Source organism: Epinephelus fuscoguttatus, linkage group LG17, assembly GCF_011397635.1.
Source record: "Epinephelus fuscoguttatus linkage group LG17, E.fuscoguttatus.final_Chr_v1".
Taxonomy (NCBI): Eukaryota; Metazoa; Chordata; class Actinopteri; order Perciformes; family Serranidae; genus Epinephelus; species Epinephelus fuscoguttatus.
Window position 1 is genome coordinate 18216832 of NC_064768.1, and position 23286 is coordinate 18240117.

Below are 23286 nucleotides of genomic sequence, written 5' to 3' on the forward strand. Positions count from 1 at the left end.
GGGGGCAATGACTGTTCAGACCCCCCCGACTCCTCCAAGGTGGCTGAGTGGGTGGCAACAGACGGGTAGCTTTTAGCACAAGTTGGAACACCACAAGATTCAGTATTTACATACATCTGGTGTTGGATCTGCATTGAAATATTCACATTTTCTCATTCAAATGGGAGTTGTTGTCTGGGCTGGGTGTGAAACCAGCAGTCAAGTACCAAAAGTAACAGTACTCATTATACAGAATGACCCACTTCAGAAGAATAACATCATATCCTCCTGAGACCCTGTGTCCTCAAATAAGGACATCACATTTTGGATTTAATTGACCTTATACTTCTACTCATCTCAGACCTGTTGTCCTCGTTCCCGGACACATTTTTGTGCCATCTAGTGGTAGTAAGACCACAGTACACTTATCCAGGTAAAAACAAGATGGCAGCCATCTCTACCAACTCTGTCTATAGCCAACAAGGTCCAAAGCCTGATCACATTTTATGGTTGAAACGTATTTATTTATGATTAATAGGGTGTGTAGTTTGATATGACAAATAAATTTGACCAATTTTAGTAACACGAACAAGCTGAGACACTCTTGACTAGGAAATACTCATTTGAAGACATTGGGACTTTGTTATCATCTTGCTTGAGGACACTGGGACTTTCTTGTTGTCTCATTTAAAGATATTGGGACCTAATTATCGTTAAAAAAAATTTATTTATTTTTTTTACACTTATCAGGTTCTACTGATTCCAAATAGCTAGGAGAAATTAAAAATGTATACCAAACAAACGTGCGGGTCTCAGGACGATATCATTGGATTATAATTGTCTGTGCATTAATGTGTTCATCACTTTCTGATCATTATGGAGCTAATTTTAATTACGTTGTCTTCTGCTGGGTAGTTTATGAATTTCCACCAGTGATCAATAAAGTTTTATCTTACTGTAATATCATCCAATCTATTTGTTTATAATAGTTTGCATCATTAATCTGAATCTGCAAAGTAACTAAAGGTATAAAATAAACATAGTGGAGTAAATAGTATAGTATTCCCTCTGAAATGTAGTGGAGTAGAAGTATAGCGTAGCAGAAAATAACGTATGGATACCTCACTATTGTTCTTAAGTACAGTACTTCAGTAAATGTGCTTAGTTGATTTCCACCACTGAGAGGAAGTATCCAGATTATTTAAGTAAAGAAAATGGCCAATACAACACTGAAAAAGAACTGCATTCAAAATCTGACTTACTTAAGTAAAAGTGCAGAAGTATTATTAGCAAAATGTGCTTCAGCATCAAAAGTAAAATACTATTATCCCTATAGGTGTTATATAATTATATATAACATTATTTCATTATTATTATTGATGCATTACCATGAGAGCAGCTTTTTACTGGTGTAGCTGGTCGAGCTTGTTTTAATTACTTTATACACAGTTAGTTTAGTGCAGTGGTTTCCAACCTAGAGGTCAAGATCATTAATGTATCATTACATTTCTGCCTTCAGAAACAATCCTAATTCATTCCTAAATTAATGAACGTAAATAAACACACAAACATGACAGGGTCCTTCAGCATCTTACCCCCAATAGGTGTGGGATTTCATATCACTTTAAACTAGAAACATTTAAGTTGCCACTGGATGTAAGTCTGGGCTTTTCAATAAAGCTTCAAGCCCTTTTAAAGAGACAAATATTCATAGCCTCTCTTTTAATTTAATTATTTTTATTGTCTTTCTATATCCCTATCTGTTATCTTTATATTATAATCAGTGTATCCTGACAGTTTACTGTGTAATCTGATTGAAAAAAAAATCGACAGATGTATTTTATTGTATCGTTTTATAAAAGCAATAAAACCCAGTACAAAACAAACAGGCTCCAAAGTCCACTGAAGTCTACATTAAATAATGAACACCACCCTGAAACATCTGTTGCTTCGTATTTACTTTACTGCGATCAACAATCTGTCTGTGCACAAACAAAGTATTGAACAGGAGCCCTGGAACCTCATTAACCGTTAGTCATAAAAACCAACTCATCTTATAACTTGATACTGCTCATATGTCTTGTGTTACTGCCCTCATGTGGTTCAGACATTTTATAACTCACGACCCAGAATCAGACCCGCCCAAATAACAGCTGAAAACAAATGCCAAGTGAGCAGAACTGATTGTAACAGTTTGGTTGTCTGTGCTTTGAATGACTCTTTACATTTTGCATACACTTTTTCATGTTTCCTTCTCTCAGTTACTGTGTGTCTCATGTTGTGATTCATATCTGTTCTGCAAATACTTAAGGACAAAGAGAAGAAGACCAAAGAAGACAAAGACAAATACTCATCACACAACTGGACATGTTGCACAACCCATAATGTCTCCAAATGTGCACACAATAGCTCAGAGTCAGATGTGCTTATCTGTGAAACACCCAGTGAACTTCCCTAAAGAGACGTTAGCCATGAAACTCTCCACAGCACATGTTTGGCTGTCCTCGATCGATGAGTAACGTGGGAGGGGAAGTGTGTGACAGCTGCTGATTCTTCACTGAGGTCTCTTGTTAACACACACTGAAGCTGTTTAAATTCACCACACTGCCCACTCTGCACGCTGTCAGACTGGTTCAACAAAAAAAGAACCTCAGTGTTACTAGTGTTTGAGTGTAAACGTGTGTGTTTTGGAGATCAAAGTGTCCTCACAAAGACAGAAAGTCAAGGACAAGGGAGAACTTACAACCATTTCCACTCCTTAATTTGTGTTTTTTAATGTTGTGATTTAAGTTTCAAATTATAAAGTTGAAAGTAGACTATGGAGGATAAAACCAAGACTGCTGATTAATTTTAGGCATTCTGCATTAGAATCAGGGTAAATAATGTCAGAGATGAACAGCTATAGTGTTCAAAAATGTAGCACAAATGTGTGTGTTTGCCCTCAGGTATGTTTCTGTGCAGGAATGTCTGCGTCATGAGGCATGTGGAGGCAGGAGGTGAGTCTGTGCAACATGGGAGTGTTATCCACAGTTTGGACGTGCTGCTGTCACACAGGAAGTTTACAAACACAGTTAATCACGTTTTCATCATGATTACACTGCAGATAAAAATGCAGCTGATGCAAACACATTGCTCATTTAAATTGTCACCACAAATATTATTTATTCATGATTCCTGATGTTCATATCGATGGTGATGGATTGCTGAACTGTCCTAGCAGACACAGGCTTAGGAGCCTAAAGACCCTGTAGCTTTTACTTGCAAAATGTCACTCAAATGAACATGTATTGAGCAGAAAGACACAAAAAGACCATGAAGGTACAAAATGAACTCAAAATTGCCTAAAAACAGAAACAACAAAAACACAAACTGACCTCAAAGAGAAACTAAATGACCATAAAGAGACACGACCAAAAAAGGCACGAAATTGTCTTAAAAAAGACACAAATTGATGTCAAAGACACACAAAATAACCTCAAAGACACATGAAATGACCAAAAGAGACATAACTTTATGTGAAAAAGACACAAAATTACCTGAAAGAGACACAAAACTACTATAGAGACTTAATATCTACAAAAACTGGCCAAATCAGCCAAAAAAAGACAAACAATTACTATAAAGAGACACAGAACAACCAAATGAAACACAAAATTACTTTAAAGACACACAAAATGAACTCAGAGACACAAAATTGCCTATAAATAGGCACAATATGGCAGATACAGGCAGATAAAAATGACCAACTGACCTTAAAAAGACACAACACAACCAAAAGAGACACAAAACAACCTCAAAGAAAAACTAAATGGCCGTAAAGAGACACAAGATGACCAAAAAAGACACAAAATTGCCTAAAAAAGACAGAAGCTGACATAAGGGAGACATACAATGACCAGAAAAGGCACAAAACTGGCTTAAAAAAAAGACCCAAATTGATGTCAAAGACACACAAAATGACCAAAAGAAGCATAAAGTTACGTGATGGAGACACAAAACAACCTCAAAGAGAAACCAAATGACCATAGACACATAACAACCAAAAAGACACCAAATGACATCAAAGACACACAAAATAACCAAAAAAAGACACAAAACTATAAAGAGACTAAATAACTAGAAAAAGAGCCAAAAGAGCCAAAAAGAGACACAAAATTACTACACAGAGACACAGAAAAAACAAAACAGACTTAGCATTACCCAAAAAGAGACTCAAAACGACCTCAAAAAAACACAAAATGATTATAAAGAGAGATTAAATAACCTCAAAAGGGGTAAAACAACCAATTAGGATACAAAATGACTTCAGAGAGACACAAAACAACAACAAAAGGAGGCACAACCAGCACAAAGTCTCCATATTCTGCTCCCATGAAGAAGAGGTGGTGGGGCCTTGTACATGTTCGTGCCCAGGGGCCCATTGACTCATAATCCACCCATGCTTGCAGTTATATTTATCAGTATTTGTTTGTCCTGAATATACTTATTAATGTTGGGTATTAAAACCTCTTCTTTGAGCTGTGTTTCCACTCCCTGCCTCTGCCTCATTTTGGGGATACACCGCACCATGCCAACAATCCTTGGCATGTTTGGCTGCTTATAAATAGGGCACCCATTGTGCCTCATGGTGAGGGGAGTCACATAAGGACTCGTGTCTTATCAGAAGTCCATACTGTGTGTGGTGCAGCTCTGCGGCTCAAGGGTACAACGGCAGGGACCGGTCCTCCTCCTGAACCGTCAAGTTTGGGCAGGTAACCTACCTGAGGTCCACGCCCTCCGCCGCGCCGCTGTGCGCAGGTAACACAGAGCAGGAAGTGCCTGTCAACGCCGTCGCTGTTACGTGAATGAAAATGCAACCGTGTGTTTGAGAGAGAAACAGCAGCTTTCACTTTGTCTTTAACTTTTTGCATTTTTAAAAACAGGACTACCCTTATTTTTTTAGTGAACATGCGGCTGTGTGCGTCCTGCGCGCTCCTGGGACTTTTGGTTGTTTTGACGGTCTTCGACACCTCAGGTGGGATAATTATCTTTGTCAGCGCAAAACAAGTTCGGTTATTGTTTGAAGCTTTGTTTACTTGCTGTCTTCTGTATTTATTGTTTTTTTTAGTAGGCTACCCTTTAAAAAATCTGTTAAAACAAACATTGTCGCTTCACTCAAGTGTGTGCCAAATGGGTCAAGCAGACAACCGAGATGAGTGCATGCTGTCTATTGTGGATAAACGCGCTCAGGTTTAACTTAACGCAAAGATGCAGACATGTGAAGTGGGTAAAGTGAGCTGTGCTCAAAGCTGTGTGTAAATGCATTAAGAGATAATAGGTGACATTTAGTTAACATTATGTGTGATTGATTGACTCGACAGTGGAGATGAGAGGCTGAACTACACATTCAGTTTGCGTGTGACTTTTAGACCTCCATTTTCAAAAGGTTTATGAGGCATTTATGGAGCTTCCTGAAGGCATGAATTCATCATGACTTCATTAATGATTGACCTGCAATCTGCTGCTGAGCTGAGCTATGAATCTGGCGGGTGTTTTATCTTTTATTTTCTGCTAGATTCAAACTCAGAGCTGTGTTCCCCACTGAAAAGTCACCAGCTGCCTGTTGAACTGATCCTCTTTCATGGCATTTTGTGGAAATGATTACATAAACTCTGTTTTCCCACCAAATATTACTATTTGAATGCTGTGACATCCTCGACACACCCATTGTTTACTGTCACAAGAGGCCCTCTAGCCAACATTTCATGTAAATGCTCTGTGTTGCCTTCAAGTCCTTGCAAGTTCAGGTTGGGAATTCCTGCTTTCTTTTTATGCTTGAGCTTGTAAAGCTTACCACACACATGCTTTCACAAAAAAATTAAGTGTTTTCATTCAAGTCTTCATCAGTGCAGCAAGAACCACCAGAGTTCATGTAAATTGTAATGACATTATGACTCTATGGAAATGCAGCTGGGACAAATGTTAAACTGAAGCTGTAATGTAGCTTTACAGCTGCTTGTGTGATTGAATTTACAATTACAGTTTCCCCTAAAGGGAGACGTTTGCATCACAGACACAGCAGTTAAAACTGGTTCACTGTCTTGACTCAGCGTTCAGATGACTCACGATAATGTGAAGTCAATTAATTTGCTTTGGTCTGTCACTACACATGGCGATAGGTGTGCCTGTTACCACTCTGTTTGCACAAGTGTCAACAGCAAACCATTTGACCCTTAGTGTGTGTGTGTTTTGTTCCTCTTGTAGCCTAAATATTGCTGAGGTGTTGGGTGGCGTTGTGCTTGGTGTGAACACTGATATCATCTGATTCCGTCCTCTCTTCCAATATCTACAAAATGTTAGACAATAGAGAAAAATGCCAGGATCAGAATCAGGTTCATTGCCAAGTTGGTTTTCCCATACGAGGTGTTTGCTTTGGTGTATTGGTGCATAACAGAGTCATCAGTTAGGACTTGGCACGCCAGAGCATAGGTGTTTCAGCCGTGACCACCCAGCAGAGCCACCCCACGACACATCATCAGCTGTGCTCCTCAACATCATCAGGTGTTTCGGCCTTTATCACAAGACAGCCTCTGCTGAGGGAGGAGCACCACAACATAAACATAGTAAAAGAAAATGAAAGTCAAAGCAAGTATGCTATTGAAAAATCAAGAAATTTAGATATAGAATAGAAGGAAAAAAATACAAGACTATAAAAGTAAATCTCGATTATAATTAAAGACCAAGTAAAGTTTTAGAAGTTTGTGTAGAAATATACAAAATTGTCCAAGGAATGAGCAGAGGTTTACAGTATGACGTATAAAAAGAATGTTCAATAGAGTGCCCTGACTATGAGTTGTAAAACCTAGACATGATTAAACATTTCGACACTCCCTCGTCTCAGAGTCGGTTGGTTTCTTGAATGGGTTTCTGGTTAGATGCCTGAAGTAAGGTCTGTGGTTAACACAAGCTTAAGAGACTTTAATGTTTTGCTATACGACATAAAATACATCAGTAAATACCCCACTTCTGACTTCTTTTTTTATGATTATATTGGAGCATTTTACCTGTAATTGATAGTACAGCTGAAGATGAACAGGAAGGGTTGGAGAGAGAGGAAGGGTGATAGGCAGCAAAGGGCCGCAGGTCAGAATCAAACCTGGGCTGCTGCAAAGGACTCAGCCTGTATGGGGTGAACACCCTACCAGGTGAGCTAGAGGTGGCCCCCCACTCATGAATTGTGAAGCTTGTATTTGTCTTAAAAAAGGAAGTTTTGTACAAGTGGTTAAATGAGACTACAGAACGTCATCATGCCAAAAACAGCTTTACAGCCTTGCTGTGGGGGCGACATCAAGTCATGCGACTGTGGTTCATTTATAGCCTAACGTTAGCTTGTTATTTCTGTCGATTGCATTTATGTTTCAGAACTCACAAATGCAATGCTCATTTGTGAAGATAATCTCTCTGAACAAAATGCCACAGAGCTTATTTTCTGCATGAACCAAAAAATTCTATTGGCTTTGTCGAAGAGTGGCACTAATGTGCAGGTTGGCCTACAAGTAAACGTCATTCATGCTGCACTCTGTTGTGCAGAAATACGCAGATTTCAATCAATCAATCAATCAATTTTATTTATAAAGCCCAATATCACAAATCACAATTTGCCTCACAGGGCTTTACAACATACGATTTTCTCTGGGTACTCCAGCTTCCTCCCACAGTCCAAAGACATGCAGGTTAATTGGTGACTCTAAATTGTCCGTAGGTGTGAATGTGAGTGTGAATGGTTGTCTGTCTCTATGTGTCAGCCCTGTGACAGTCTGGTGACCTGTCCAGGGTGTACCCTGCCTCTCGCCCAATGTCAGCTGGGATAGGCCCCCGCCCCCCCCCCCCCCCCCCCCCGCGACCCTCAAGAGGATAAGCGGTTATGAAAATGAATCAATGAATGAATAAATATTCAAGTACCTGAAAACAGAGAATGTTTGGCATTATTGCTTTAACAAGAGTCCACAGCCAGGCTAGCAGTGCTTTCAATTAAATGCTAACACCAGCATGCTAACATGTTCAAAAAGACACTGCTAACATGCTGACACTAAACAGTCAATGTTTATGTTAAAGTTTAGCATGCTAACATGCTGACATTTGCATATTATGACCACACACACAAGTACAGCAGAGGATGATGTCATTAGTTTAGCAGATAACCTGATGATGGTGCTAGAGGAAAGTCAGGGGGTGGCGGTGAACCCTGAATACGTGCACCAGATTTCATTGCAGTCCATCTAGAAGTTGTTGAGATATTTCAGTGTGGACCACAATGGTTTTCTTTTGAAGATCATAAAGACTCGAGTCCAAATTTGTCTCGGCATGCTCAAAGGCTGCAACTAACAATTATTTTAATTGTTCTGTCGATCACTTTCTCAGTTAATCAGTCAGGTGTTTGGTCTATAAGATTTCAAAGAATAGTGAAAAATGTTGATCAACGTGCAGCTGGAACAAAACCATACCGGCAGCAATAATAATTTCTCCCATTTTGCATTGTTTCCATGTATTAATTTTATCCTCAATCCTAATCCAACACCTTTAGATCACTAATCATTTGTAGCTAACTCCCTCTTATCTGTTCTCTCAGTATGCCTGCAGATGACGGTGCAACCAGACAAAAGCTCAGAAGTAATGGTGAAAGTGATCCCCGGGCTGCCGCTGGATCAGTGTGCTGTGTGTACGGTCAGCGGGGCGAATGACACACAGACATCCTGTCAACTGTCTCTGTCTCTGGTCCCTGGGGAGGAGGTAAAACTGCTGTTCAACTGCTCCCAACCTGTTGAACAGGCTTACAATGTGACCATCACTCGGACCATTGGTGAGTTTACCGACCTTGTTCAAAGTTTTAAGTTCTCGTGTAGGGAACCAATCAGGACCAGGTTTAAGTTTATTTTGAAAAAGTCAGCAAAAGAGAGTGTTCATTTTGTGCACAAGCCTGAAAAAGACACAACAAAAATAAAGTGGTTACTGTTCTTAAATTGTTTTGAGCACAGTCATGATATATTCCGAAAGTTAACTCTTTGGAGTCTTTAACCGGCATTGCACGTTTTAAACCACAAACATGTTAGATTTATAGTTATTATGTAGTGGATACACTGAAACTTTACATTTCAATGTGTTGTCATGTATAGGCACAAAAACTCTTGATGAGGATGAGGAAAATATCACATTTAGGCTTTAAAAAACAGTTTTGGTGGCACAGTCACAGCTGGAAATGCAGCGATATCTGTGAAAAACAACTATCTTTCGTGGCACTGTTGCAGCAGGAAACGCAGCGATGCCTCTGCAAAAATCAACTGCTTTTAGCGGCACTTTCCCCACAGGATATGCATTGAACTCTCGATTAAAAAAAACAACCACTTTTCATGGCAATACCCCAGCAGGAAATGCAGCGAGGTCTCAGAAGGAAGACAACCGCTTCTTTGGGACTATCCTGACAGAAAAAGCAGCGTTGTCTCAGTAAAAAACAAGCAATAATTCGTTGTAGTCTGCAGTTTGTCAGCCGTATGTATGAAATGTGCAAATGTAGCATATTCATGGTTTGTAGAAACGTCCAACCTCAGTCCATGGTGCCTTCAATATAGAGTTGGTTGTTGGATTGCTCCAATTAATTTAATTTCTAATAAATTCACATCAAAACATAATCAATAGATCTGCATATGCACCTTGCACATGACTTGAAATTCTTAAACCAATCTTTTCCTTAATTTTAATCCAGAGTGCACTAAGGACGCCTGCAGCCCAACAACAATAGAAACTCAACCCTCCTTCCTCACAGAGCTCAGCAGAGTCTTCACCTGGGAGCTGAAGGCACCTGAGAAGACAGCTGTGGGTCTGGACGTCCTCGGAGACGGGCTGATGGAGACGACACAGCCATGCCCTGATAGGTTTCAGTATTTGGTGACCACAGCAATCGGCACAGGCCAGACACAGTATTGTCGAGGTGGCTCTGTGACTCGTTTAGACCTGCCCAATGAAGCTGTTGTGTCTCTGCAAGTTGGATCAAAGACTCAGGTCGACTCTTTGCTGTTCCAGGTGTCCGCTGGACCTCTAAGTAAGAAAATATGACTGTACACGACTCTTTCAAGAAAGCCTTTAGTAACACTGTTGATTTTAGCTGGAGCTGTGGACGTTCCATACAGACTTAGTGATAGATTTGCAAATAAACCAATCCTTGCATCTGTCTCATTCCCTGTTTCACCCCCATTTAGAGGGCCGAACAATGGTTGTAACTGTTGATTCAGGCACCACTGTGGTCGTCAGCCGGGAACCTAAGGGAGAAGAATGTGAAGTGTGCTCTGTTGATGGCTCCACCAGAGACTGTAGCCCCACAGAAAAGACACTGACCAACGTTGACAAACTCTCACTGGAGTTCAGCTGCCAGAAACCCGAGGATGTGTACAGCGTGGAGATGAAGAAGAAAATAGGTGAGACCTGTGGAGACTACATGTCAACATTTACTTCAGTTACCAGCAGGATTTTGGATCGGTCATTTTAAAATATATATTAAATTCTCTTGTATGGAAGAATATATGACTTATTTATTTACTTATTTATCAATAAAGATGAATAAATAAAATAAACACAAATGTAAATGCTGAAATAAAAACAAAAATAGATTCAATTATTTTTTTTAATTATTTATGTATTTATTTTATTTTAATATTTTTTATTTTCATAATCAAATAGATGTGTATTTACACTCTAATAAACACATGAAGCAATATTTGAATGCAAAATTAGATGAAAAAATATTGTATTTTGGAAATAAGTTGATTTGTATCTAATTGATTTCTTCTACGATCTCTGATTATTTATTTCTGTATTTTAAAATCTTTCCTTTTTAGTTCTGTTTTTTTTCAGATATACAGACATAAATAAACAACAGAAATATAAAAATACATACATTAAGAAATGTGGACATACAGGGGGAAAAAATTAAAAAAAAAATCCAATAAAAAATGATTTGTCAAGATAATTTAAATATATTTATGTCCCAACCAATGGCCATTTATTTATTTATTTTTTATATATTTTTTCAACAATTTATTTTGTATTTATTTCAGCATTTATTTATACATTTACTTATTGTTCAGTACTAAAAATATTTATTGATTTCTGTAATTACTTTAGCATTGACTTTTATATGTACTTATTTATTTACTGATTAATTGAATTTAATTTCTATTTATGTACTTATTTTAACTTAACATGTGGTTGTTGTTTTTTGTCTTATGAGCTGCTGGACAGCTGAATTTCCCTTTGGGGATGAATAAAGTTCTTTCTATTCTCTCCATGGAACTCAAAAAAAGAAAAGTAAAGAAAGAAAATTCCTGTTAACTGCATAACATTGAAATATTTGTCATCTTTGTTACTCAGCATGCACTCAGAACTCCTGCACTCCTGCTATAGGAGAAGTTGATCCCGACCTCTTTAAGGACTTTAAAAGATCCCTAACATGGTACATTACTCTACCAGAGAAGACTGTATTAACTCTGGACTTCCCTGGCGGATTAAAGGAGATCTCTGAAACAGAAAATTGCCAAGACGGCTTTCACTACACAGTGAGCACAACTAAAAGTGATGGAAACAGCAAAATTAACACCTACTGTAAAGGAGGGACAGTGTCTCGTCTGGAGCTGCTCAGGGCGACGACTGTGACTGTAGACGTGCCCGAAGGAGGTGAACTGGACTCATTCACTGTCAAAGCAGCACCAAGACGTAAGTTCACCTTCAGTTTGTTCACACAAGAAAGGAAAATAAATAGCTGATAGATCAGAACAATATATTAAAGACATTTTCCAATATAAATTCATGTAGTGCAAGTATAAATTAACAAATTTAAAGTGATGGTTTTAATGTACAGCTTTTTTTTCCCCTTTAGGTGGCAGAATGATGTTGGTGCAGCCTGATCCTGACACCATCATTACCATCAACAGGCCGACCAGCGAGCTAGAGTGCAGTGTGTGTGAGAACAAGGAGCCCACACCAATATGCAAACTGAATTCTCTCACCCTGGAAGATCCTCGCAACACCTCAGTAGAGTTCACCTGTCCTCAGCCTCAGGATCTTTACACTGTGGAGATCAACAGAGATATTGGTATGAAGGTCAAAAAAAAGTACTGGTATTGATGTTCGTTGAGTTTTGTTTTTTTTTCCTTCAGGTGTTTCATCAAGTACATTTCTAATGAGATATAAACAAATTACAAAGTACTTTTAGTTAAGTGACAGACTGAATGCAGGACTTTTACTTGCAAGAGTAAAAGTTTTTACATTGTGGCAGTGATACTTTCACTTCAGTAGAAATATCTGAGTACGTCTTGCATGTCAGTCAAAACCAAAGGGTCTGTCCCAATACCCACACTTCCCCTAGAAACACCCACTTGCACTTGGTTGTGTGCGTTCACGTTTAGGCTAGTGGTGTCCCAAAACAGAATTGAGGTAGTGGAAGTGGTTTCCACCACTTAAAACCCACCCTAGATTTCAAGGGAGCCCCAACCCACACTTACAACGAAGTGGAAGATGAAACACCTTGCGAAGTCAGCAATGTCGGCAAGTTTTGGAAAACAATTTGTTACTGTACGATCGGAATGTAGGCTATACAAACAACAGATGGTTGGACTAGCGTAAACTCATCAGCAACTCGGTTGAACACAGCGTCAAAATATTTAAACAAATCGACGTACCTGAACAAAGTCGATCAGAACTCGGCGCCTCCTGTTTTCAGCATTTGTTCTCCGTTGATTCATCAGACAGAGAAGAATAAACATAGCACACGCCACAACACAAGCGCTGGTGCCAGCATTTTCATTGCGTTGCTACTACGTGTGACGTATGCCTGCACGTCGGCCACGCCGATTTGCATGAAGTGGTGTCCCATTTCTTAGGGAAAGATCTCTATCCTTATATTTCTCACGTCCCTCATCAAGGGCTATCTCGCAAACGAGGGTACTCAATACCAAGCGGAAGATTTAAGGGGCAGAAATGGGATTGGGCCAAAGTATGAAGGAACCATCTTGTTGTGTTGTTTACTGTCAATGTAAAAGGAGACTTTGTGTACTTTTTGGTAAAAATCTCTGGCAGTAGGGTAAAGTTTAAGTGGTGTTTAAAAAAAAATGTTTTTTCTGAGGCCAGTGTAATTTTTTTTTAATGCTTTGCAATGGGAGCGCCACGTATTTACGCTACCCCACAAACAGGGTAGCACAACAAAGTGCTTGGCGTGATTCTGTTCTGAGCCCTGCTGGTTTGGCATTTTTTTCTGAGCTCCGGGAGTTGAAAAATGTTCAACTTCAGGTAAAAACGCTGCTTGTCACTGTGACTTAAAGGGATAGTGCACCTAAAAATGAAAAGTCAGCCATTATCTACTCACCCATATGCTGAAGGAGGCTCTGGTGAAGTTTTAGAGTCCTCACAACACTTACGGAGATCCGAGGGAGAAGTGGGTAGCAGCACAACTGCACACCTAATGGCTGACGGTGACCCAGATTAAAATGTCCAAAAACACAGAATTTAAAACACAAAACATCTCCATACTCCGTAGTGATCCAAGTGTCCTGAAGCCCCGACATAAAAAGTTGTTTGGAAAAAGTCGTCATCATAAAAAACTTGTGTGCTCTTCTTTACATTCCCAGACTGCACAGAGAGCGCCTGTTCTGGAAACATTGTTCAGGCCGAGTCCTCACTGTTCCCAGACTTCAACCGGACCTTCATCTGGTATCTGAAAGTCGTCACCACTCGGGCCTTCCAACTGGACTTCCCAGAACCAGGGATGCGACAGATTCCCAACGAAGAGACCTGTCCAGACGAGCACACATACTCTCTTGTCACCTATCTGCGCACAGGACCAGCAACCATTGGTACCTTTTGTAAAGGAGGACCTGTGACTACCGTCCTGGCTCGCTATAAGGGCCATGTGTCTCTGAAGGTGCCTGGGAACAGGAAATTGGACCCCGTTGACTTTAAACTCAATGTTGGGCCTGAGACCAGCAGTAAGTATGTAGATTTGTTTTTGTTTTCATGTCATGCCAAAAATTTGGTCCATGCCACATTGGATTTGAAGACACAGTGTGTATCAAATATACATACTGTATAGCAAGACTTCCTCCAGTAACACATACGCTAAACCAAAATATGAAGCCATTTTAACTTGTGAACCCCGCACACAAGGCTCTTATTTTTTTTTTTAACAATTTGTTATTGAAAAACAGATGATACTTAATTTAAAGTGCAACTGTAATATGTTAGATACATAAAGTTTTCCATTTGTACATGATAAGAAATAAATAAAAGGGGGTCCAGATGCATGTATTTTAACATACCAACACATTCTCACTCTCAACTCGTCAAATACCTAGTCTTGGTCAGTGGCCCTACACGTCGAAGCATGACGCTCTATGTACCCCTCCAGTGCCAGTTTTGCCTCCTCAGGGACGGCGTGCCAGTTTATGTTCATTACACGCATTGTCTTTTCAAAATAAACTTAGAATGTAGGTAAAAAACTTTGTTTTTAGGTTTACTTCGTTAAGTTTAGGCAATGAAAGTACATGCTTAGGTTTTTGTTTTTTGTTTTTTTTTTTTGAATCACCAAAACCATAGATGTAAGTTATAGATTCCTGCGAACAGGTGTTGTTTTACAAGCTTGTTTAAAGGGATATAGATGCCTCCCCCTGCCTGTTTCAAATCACAATATTCTCTCCTTGTTTCTCTCCAGTGGCGGCCATAGTGAAAGTCAACCTACCTCGAGGCTTGTCGGACACAGACTTCATCACAGCCAACTATCCTGGTGATTTCCCTGACAACCAGCAGATGCAGTGGGACTTCATAGTGCCTGGCATGCACAACTACACCATGAAGTTCCTGGATCAAACAGCTCCAGAGTGCCTTAACAAAAAAGTGGAGGTGGAGTACCAGAAAGAGAACAAGAAGGTGACCAAACTGTCTCTGACGGATCCTCAGCCGCAGCATCAGCAGGGCGACTTCAGCATGGTGCTGAAGAACTGTGAGACCAACAAGACGCTGCAGGGACTCACCCTCAACTACAGAGTCTCTGTAATGAGGAGTGGACATCCAGGTACAGTGTTGACATCTGGGAGTGTGAAGGGCAGGCAGTTAATTTAGTACATGCACTCATTGTTACTCAGAGAAACCAGTGTGCTTGTGTTTTACAGAAAGAACAAGGCATAATTTATGTTGTTTTCTGGTGATCTTGATTGGGGAATAAAGTCACAGTTTGAGAAACAGGTTTTGTTTTCATGCTGCAAATGGAACACTTTTTCATGCAGATGGAGAATTTGAGGAAGTTTTATGACACGACATTTGGGTTTATAAAAAGATCAAGTATATAATAAATAAATAAATAATTTTTTTTTTTTTTTTTTTGAAAATTTAATACTTAGCTGTGCAAGGTGAATGTAATGATAAAACATGAGAAGCACAAACTGGAGCTTCGTGTGTCCAAATATTCATGACTTTACCAAAAACCAAAACTTTTGACTTGTCTCCAGTGGTAGAATGCAACTGGCACAGTATTTAGGAGACTGCTACAGAACACAGCAGCAAAACAGGCTACAATGTAAAATTAATGGGCAATTGTGCACCATTTATTTCCACTAAAAGTGCTTGTTTTTTTGCCACTGAAAGACACAGAAGTGTCTGACAACATTATAGAAAGGATCTCTACAGAAATAGACCTCTTTATTATAGAGTAAGATCCTTCCTGAAATCTCCATATCCACCAGACCCCATTTAAATAAACAGTAATTTTATCATCATAAAACGCACTTCATTCAAAGTCGACAGAAGCAAAATAAAACCATCTCAATTTGTCTTTCCACTGTTTCAACAATTACTAAGTCTGGTTTGGTTGAAATAAACCCTTAATTCAACCAGTTAGATGTAAAAATAAACTGACTTTATAGACTCTAAAATCACTGCTTATTTAAATGGAGTCTGGTGGGTGTGGCAATAGCAATGTTGGGGCTGTTCTTGGTTAAACAAAAAGGATCTTATTCTTTAACAAAAAGTTCTGTCTGTACAGATCCTTTCCATAATGTTGTCAGACTCCTACATTAAAAATCTGAGCCTGTCAGTGGCAAAAAAGCACTTTTAGTGGAAGTAAACTGACGGTGCATCCATGCCCTGAGTGGTTACGTTGCAGCGTGTTTCATGTCTCAGTTAAAACTGGACCAATTTTAAAAACTGTTGTCTCCATTAGTCACATAGTCACATCTGGACCCCAAAACTTAGGGTCCAGATTGATAAATATCAGAGTTATCCTTTAAGTGCAGTTTTGAGGTACTAGTACTTCATGCTGTGTTTATTATATGCAGAAATGAGACAAAAAGAAATGCAGCAGTTAAGTTTTAACAGGATTTCAGATAAAATATCATCACAATAAAAGCTGAGATGAAGACCTCCCTTTTGATCACTAACATATTGTCTTGTTATGTTGTATTTCTGGCTTAGTTGTGTCTAAGGTGGATCTAACCAAACACCCAGGAGTGTCCCTGCAGATAGAGAAAGTGGGTACTGATCCTTACTGTGAGATGTCCATCAACTCTAAGGTTGAAACGAAGATAAATGTGCCTGCAGGCACAAAGGCCACCCTCTCCTTCCTCGACTGTCCCAATGAAGATGTGCGCCTCACTGCCAGTAAAGTCATCGGTAAGTTGAATTTATGTTGCATGTTCATGAGATGATTGTAGCTTCTTTTGAGGTTGAAATCTATCAGTTCCTTGTTTAAAGAAATGTTAAACTCAAAGTATAAAGACTATTAAATTCATTATGGGATAGTTCAGTGTTTTTGGAAATAGCTTTTTTGACAAGATGAGTTTTAGTTTTGAATTTAACGGATAACTGCAGCATTTTTGAACCTGGATCCTGAGAACAATTTTTTGAACTGGTCAAGTATTTGGAGGGACCGCTGTCGCTGACAGCTGCAAACATTCAGGACTAAAAATAGTTGTTTTTGTCACTGATAGGCTCAGATATTATTCTTAGGGCCCGTTAATACGACAACGATTTCAACTTAAAACAGTAAACTTTAGTTGCGTTTTGGCCGATCGTTTACATGACAGCGGCGTTTTGGGCGCCTGAAAATGCAACGTTTTGAAAACAGGTTCCAGAGTGCAATTTTTTGGAAACGGCACCGTCTCCGTTGTCATGTAAACTTACATTATGCAGTTCCTCTGAAAACGGAGACTTTTCGCACATGCGCATTACAGTTCCAGTCACTAGGCATGCGCGAGAAAGTTGACCGTCACAACAACAATGCCGAGCTCTGTTTGTGCTGCTCACCCTATTGATTTTATCAATGCTTCTCCAGCAAAGTGTAGATCTACTGTAGCAACTCCACCTCGTCGTCTGTCCAGACAAAGTTATCTGTGCGTGCTTTCGCCATTGTGTCTTCTTTGTTTTGGTTTGTAATCAGTGCGTTGTAGAGGAAGGCACTTTAGCGCAGGCGCATGGCGTCATGCCATGGTGTTGCTTTGCAAATTTACACTGCCACCCATTGGCCTGGCGTACATACTACAGCGTACATACTACGCGTTTATATAACTATAGCTATTATAACAACAATCTGAGCCTGTCAGTGCAGCACTCTCTCAATACTGGAACAATTTCAAAACTGTATTTTTCCTTTGAGTCATTACAAAAAATACAGAACTTACCCTTTAATATTTTCTCTTTTTGTGTGCTTTTTAATAACAGGGTGCCAAAATGTGACATCCTGCCCTGCAACTCCCCTCACTGTGCCCAAACTGAGCTCCTGGCTACCAATGCCCCTTCACAGCTTCACCTGGCACCTCACCATCCCTCAGGACGGTACCGTGGATCTGATGTCGCCCACAGGGAGTCTCCGACAGTCACTGCCCGGCCAGGAGTGTAATCAGTCTGTGCGTGTGGCAGAGGGTGATGGGTTTTCTATTGGAGATTTCTGCCATAATGGAATGATCCAGAAAGTTCAGGTGCACGCCAACGTCTCAGTCACAGCCACAGTCCCGGACTTCAGCAAGATCAGGGGGGCTTTTCTCAATGCCAGCTTCAGTGAGGAGATCCGAGGTAAATTCAGTATACTCTTGGCTAATAATTGTTTTCATTTTTGATTAATCTGCAGATTATTTTATGGACTAATCAATGAATTGTTTTGGCAGAAAATAATTAGAAAAATGGCCATTATATATACCCAAAGCCCAAGGCGGCAACTTCGTAACTGTTTAGTCCCACAAACAATCAAACCCAATATTATATTAACCAATATTCTGTTTAATATCATGCATGTAAAAAAAAATGTGGCAAATCTTCTTTTGAAAATATTAAATCAGAGAATATTTTGGGCATTTCTGCTTGAAAAATTAGTGAAACATTAAATTTTCTGACTAATTGATTGATCGATAAGTCATTTCAGTTCTGTTATACTGTCCTTTTTTATTGTTTATATCAACATTAGAAAGTTCTGACAGGTTAACAAATTTCAGTCAGTTTAAGTGAATTTCAGAATGGATGTTTATTGACTAAACAATTGATTAACCAAGAAAATAATCATGAGTTGTCATGCTGCTACATTATGATTCTCCACTGTAGTTATGGCCAGCTTTACTTTTTAATTCCACACAGGGGCACTATCGTACCATGAATGCTGGAGAATACAGTACTGACACTCTGCATTACTTCCCATCCCTTGTGTTTTTTAGAGACCATTATCTACAGAGTCAGTCCAAAGGTGTCATCGCCGACCCTGCTGGCCACCCCCAGCTGGCCTCAGGGTATGAAGCCTTCCTCCACCGTCTCATGGATTGTCTCTTTGCCGAGCCAATACAAGGCCCTCTTGCAGTTCGTCAATATCAGCCAGCCCAAATGTGCAGACAGGCACACAGCCATCAAGGTAAAGATGCTGGGGTACGAGGAGGAGCTCATGAGCCGCAGGGAGGACCAGGAGGCTGAGAACAAGCTGGAGGTGCCGAATAGTTTCTATCTCAACATGTCCAACTGTATACCAGAGGAGGACCAATTTGGCGCGGTGACCAAAATCGTCCTGCAGAAGAAGATCAGTAAGCAAACAATTAGGGCCTTCCATATACACAAAAAATCCTTACCTGAAACAACTAAAGAATTTAACTCTACCACGTGTTCTTTTTGCCTCTAAAGATCTCTTGGCCATTGTCCTGGGGATAGCAGGAGTCCTTTTGCTTTTGCTCATCGTGCTGGCTGCTGTATGCATCGTCACAAAGTGAGTGCACCTGTAGCAAAACTCTAAAATCTGGGCCCGTAGTTATCGAACCTAGCCGTGCTACAGCTGCTGCAAACTCAGAATTTATCTCAAGTGCAACTCAGTTTTGTACAATAAATGCAGTTGGGAGTTCCTGCTCCGTCTCTCTTGTAGCTCAGGGGTTCTTAGCCTAAATAATGTGGAAGACCTCTGGTCTATATTCTATAAGATCAGTCATTAACTGGTGGCTTTTATTGACTCTTTCTTACTGTCCATATTCTGCCTTCATCCTGCAGGAAAAAGAAAAGAGACAGAAACAAGCAGTCGTCCATCTACATCTCCGGAGGGAATATCTTCCGCCCAGGTGACAGGCACTTCAGCAAATCTCGGTCTGACAATGAATCCCACGTCTACGCCTCCATAGATGACACGATGGTGTATGGCCACCTGCTGGGTGACTCCAGCTATGCCGACAGCATTCAGGACAACTTCAATGGGATGCAGACGGACTCTTACAAAACATTTACAGGCCCCACTGATGCACAGCTGCCTGTAATCAATGAACCGGACAATGAGCCTGAGATGGACCAGTTCAATACATTCCTGAACCCGTCGGACTCTTTCCTCCCGCCCCGTCCACGCACTCCCATTGACCGGCAGGACAGCCTCGGCTTCCAGGACCGCAGGATGGTGGATAATGAACTGTACACGTTCAAGAGTACAGGGGACATAAATACGATCCGGCTCTCTGGTGCTGACATGGAACCACAGCCGCCTGTAACAGAGGACTCATTGTAGTGTGTCAGGACTGTAGCTGCATGATGGGCTGCTGTTACTGAATTGTCATTACAGCACCGAGTATCTCCAGACTGCACGGATGTGAACTTCTGTGCCTCGATCACACTCAGGGAATCTGAGATCGATGAGCTTCTGAATGTGATGTGTTCATCGTCTTGTCAGAACTCAGTCATTTCAAGGTTCAAGACTCGAAGCTGTGATCCTCTTCTTTAAAGGAAGTTTGGCATTTTGGGGGATACTTTTTTAGTGTTTTGCTGAGAGTTAGAGGAGAACATTGATTTCAATCTCATTCATGTCCAGTAAATCTAAAACTCCAGCCAGCAGCTTGTTAGCTAAGCTTAGCATAAAGACTGGAATCAATGGGAAACAGATAGCTTGACTCTATCTAAAGATAACAAAATCTACCCACCAGCAACACCTCATTTACACAGCTCTGAATGTGCATGTGTGTCAACTGGAAGTCCATTCATTCCCATGAAAATCTCTGTTATCTGCAATGTGTTAGTGAAACTCCTTTTCTTCAGTCCGCAATTTGCCTCAGGTATGTTGAAAAAAACTGAGCTGTCGCGGCAGATTTCGAACAGACTGTATGCACTGTGCCACAGCAGGTTAGCATAAAAAGAAATTAGCTAACAGATTGATGGATGTAATACAACTTATGCTTTTTTTTCCTAAGTGAAAAGTATAGAGTCCATGCATAGTGATCATATGTCTTTCAACAAAATATTTCACACACATGACAGGTCGACCCACTTATCTGTTGCCATGCATTACTGGTCCTGTTTTTGTCGTCGTACTGCTCCATGTGCATATTTCACAAGATTAGACAGCAAAGAACACTCACAATTAACTTTTCTGACATATCTGCTGTGGCATTTCTAGCTAGCTGTAAAGAGATGCATTTCCTTACGTTGAACACTAGGGGCATACTCTATATATTACACAGAAGTACATACACATTAGGCATAAAACTCATACAGATTAAACAAATGAGCATTATGCTGTGTTCATACTACAGATGTTACAGCAACAATGTTGCCAGCTACATGATCACTGGCCTAGCTAGCTAGCTAGGTCGTCATGGGCTTGTTTGTGTCTGCTGCTTGCAACAAAGCACCTCAACTGAACATCATTTAAAGTTTGAAATTGATCAAAAGCAGAGAAACTTTTTGACCAAATATAGAGTTTGTAGCCTCATGTCAGTTACTTCCATTGAAAAGTACTTGTAGCCTGTTGCTTTGTCGCTCATACTGTGAACATAGCATTAGAGATCCTGGAAGGTAGATTTTGTTTCCTTTGGACGGAATCAGGATTGCTGCTTTCCAGGGTGCCATGCCGTTGTTCCGATGGCCCAAATTTCCGAAGCCTCAGCAGTCCAAAAAAATGTGCCATTGTACCGCAAGCCCATTTCTTCGACAGCCCATTGTCTCAAAAACAAACGCTCATTGCTTCAAAGCCCTGTTTCTCCACAAATACACACTCCCCGTTCAGATTCTCAGTGGCTCTTGACCAACTACACCTGTTTTTTTTTTTTAAGCCAAAACATGATATTTTTCTGTGCCTAAACCTAACCAAACATTTACTACGGTGTTGTTAAAAATTCTGTCAATTGGGTTGTGTGACTGCAGGGAGTGTTTATTTCCTAAGAAACAGGACTTCAGAGCAATGGGTGTTCATTTTTGGGATAACAGGCCGTTGGCAGAATGGGCTTTTGGTCCAGTGGGACATCTTTCAGACTGACAGGGCTTCGGAATTTTGGGCTATCGGAACAACCGGCAGTCCCTGTTTCCAGCCTTCGTGCTAAGCTTAGCTTATGATCTGGAGGCTGTATCGTACCATACAAACATGAAAGTTATATCAATCTTTTCATTTAAGTTTGAGCATGAAAGCAACAAAAAATGTCAAACTATTCCTTTAATATTTGATTGTTTAGTTTTATTAAATCTCTGTCCACGTGGCATGGATTCAGCAGCAGGGACTATGAAAAAAATGTGCTAGTCCTTGTTTAAATAGTGTTTTTATATTGTTTACATGTTTTGTTTTTAAACAGATTTGTTTTTTTCTTTACTTGTAGATAAAATGTAGGTGTTTTATTGCAATAAATTTTAGGAAAAAGGTCTGGTGGGGACACCGTTCACTTCTTGAGGCAATGACTGCCATCACACTTAACTTTCCTTCTCATGCTGAGACGGTCACTTTTTGCATGCTGGATAGTGAAAACAATTTCAACCACGGGAACTCTGGCCATGAAAAACAGTGACGCGAATGAGGGTGTGGAAGACTTAAGACTGCGGAGCTGCAGCCAGTGTTTACCATGGAGAAGTGTTTTTACTGGAAACAACAAATGCAGGAGCCAGGATTACATAGTTGCGCCACATTTCTTGCAGCTGCAGATGTTACATTTAAAAATAAAGTCTGCATTTCTTTACTGAGCCTTTTGACTGTCTGGAACAGCATTTTGATATTTTGGGAAATGCACACTTTCTGGCTAGAAGTAAGATGAAAAGACGTGTGGTATCAATTTTCTCATTTAAAGGTACTGTGTGTAACTTTACATGTGTTAACTGTTTTTCATTTGCTAACGAATGCATGGATCCTAATGTAACTTAAAAGCTGGGACCTTCACTGACCTTCTCAGTTTCCTGTAACAACCTGTGGGCTGACTACTGTGTAAAGGACTCGGGGCGAATTTTCTGGGAAGATCCAAAGGATGTGATGAACCTTAACCAAGACATCTCTCTCTAGCATTAAGACCTCCTAAGGCAAAGTTCTCCCAACAGCATGCTACATCTCTCTTCAGCTCCGCTATAGCGCTGCAGTGTACAACAGTAACATTGGACTCTGTTAATGTCAGCAAATGGTTGGCACCCACCACAACAGAGTCCACACATGCTGTTTTTCCATTAGACATCCTCACCGCAGTGAGGCTGTAAAGCCATGTTCGGCCTGTTGATGTTCTGTAGTCTCATTTAGTCACTTGTTAGCACCTGTTTTAGGACACTTAAAGGCTTCAGATTTCAAGAGTGGGGTATTTACTGACGTATTTTATGTGGTAGAACAAAATGTGAAAGTCTTTTAAGCTTGTGTTATGCTGCATTCAAATGGGTTCGTGTTCACTGTGTTCAAGGGTAGAGTCCATCTGAACACTCCCCCATTGTAGCATTCACGACCTCGTAAGTAGAAATTTTCTGAGAGCTTCAAGTTCATGTTCATGACTTCCCATGTCATTAACATGCGCATATGAGTTCCATTTGAACACAACATTAACAACAGACCTTATT

The 23286-nt window shown here is 40.2% G+C and overlaps 1 protein-coding gene across 1 annotated transcript; it reads left to right on the forward strand.

The window, feature by feature from the left end:
* The first annotated feature begins 4781 nt into the window (after positions 1–4781).
* On the forward strand, positions 4782–22489 carry cdcp1b (CUB domain containing protein 1b). Its single transcript, XM_049602800.1, has 13 exons — positions 4782–4993; positions 8588–8818; positions 9719–10054; positions 10212–10427; positions 11380–11721; positions 11885–12100; positions 13632–13988; positions 14711–15070; positions 16465–16662; positions 17710–18060; positions 18693–19049; positions 19147–19228; positions 19504–22489. Exons 1-13 carry the CDS (start codon positions 4927–4929, stop codon positions 20003–20005), a joined length of 3615 nt encoding a protein of 1204 aa, XP_049458757.1. The 5' UTR covers positions 4782–4926; the 3' UTR covers positions 20006–22489.
* The last annotated feature ends 797 nt before the right edge of the window (positions 22490–23286 follow it).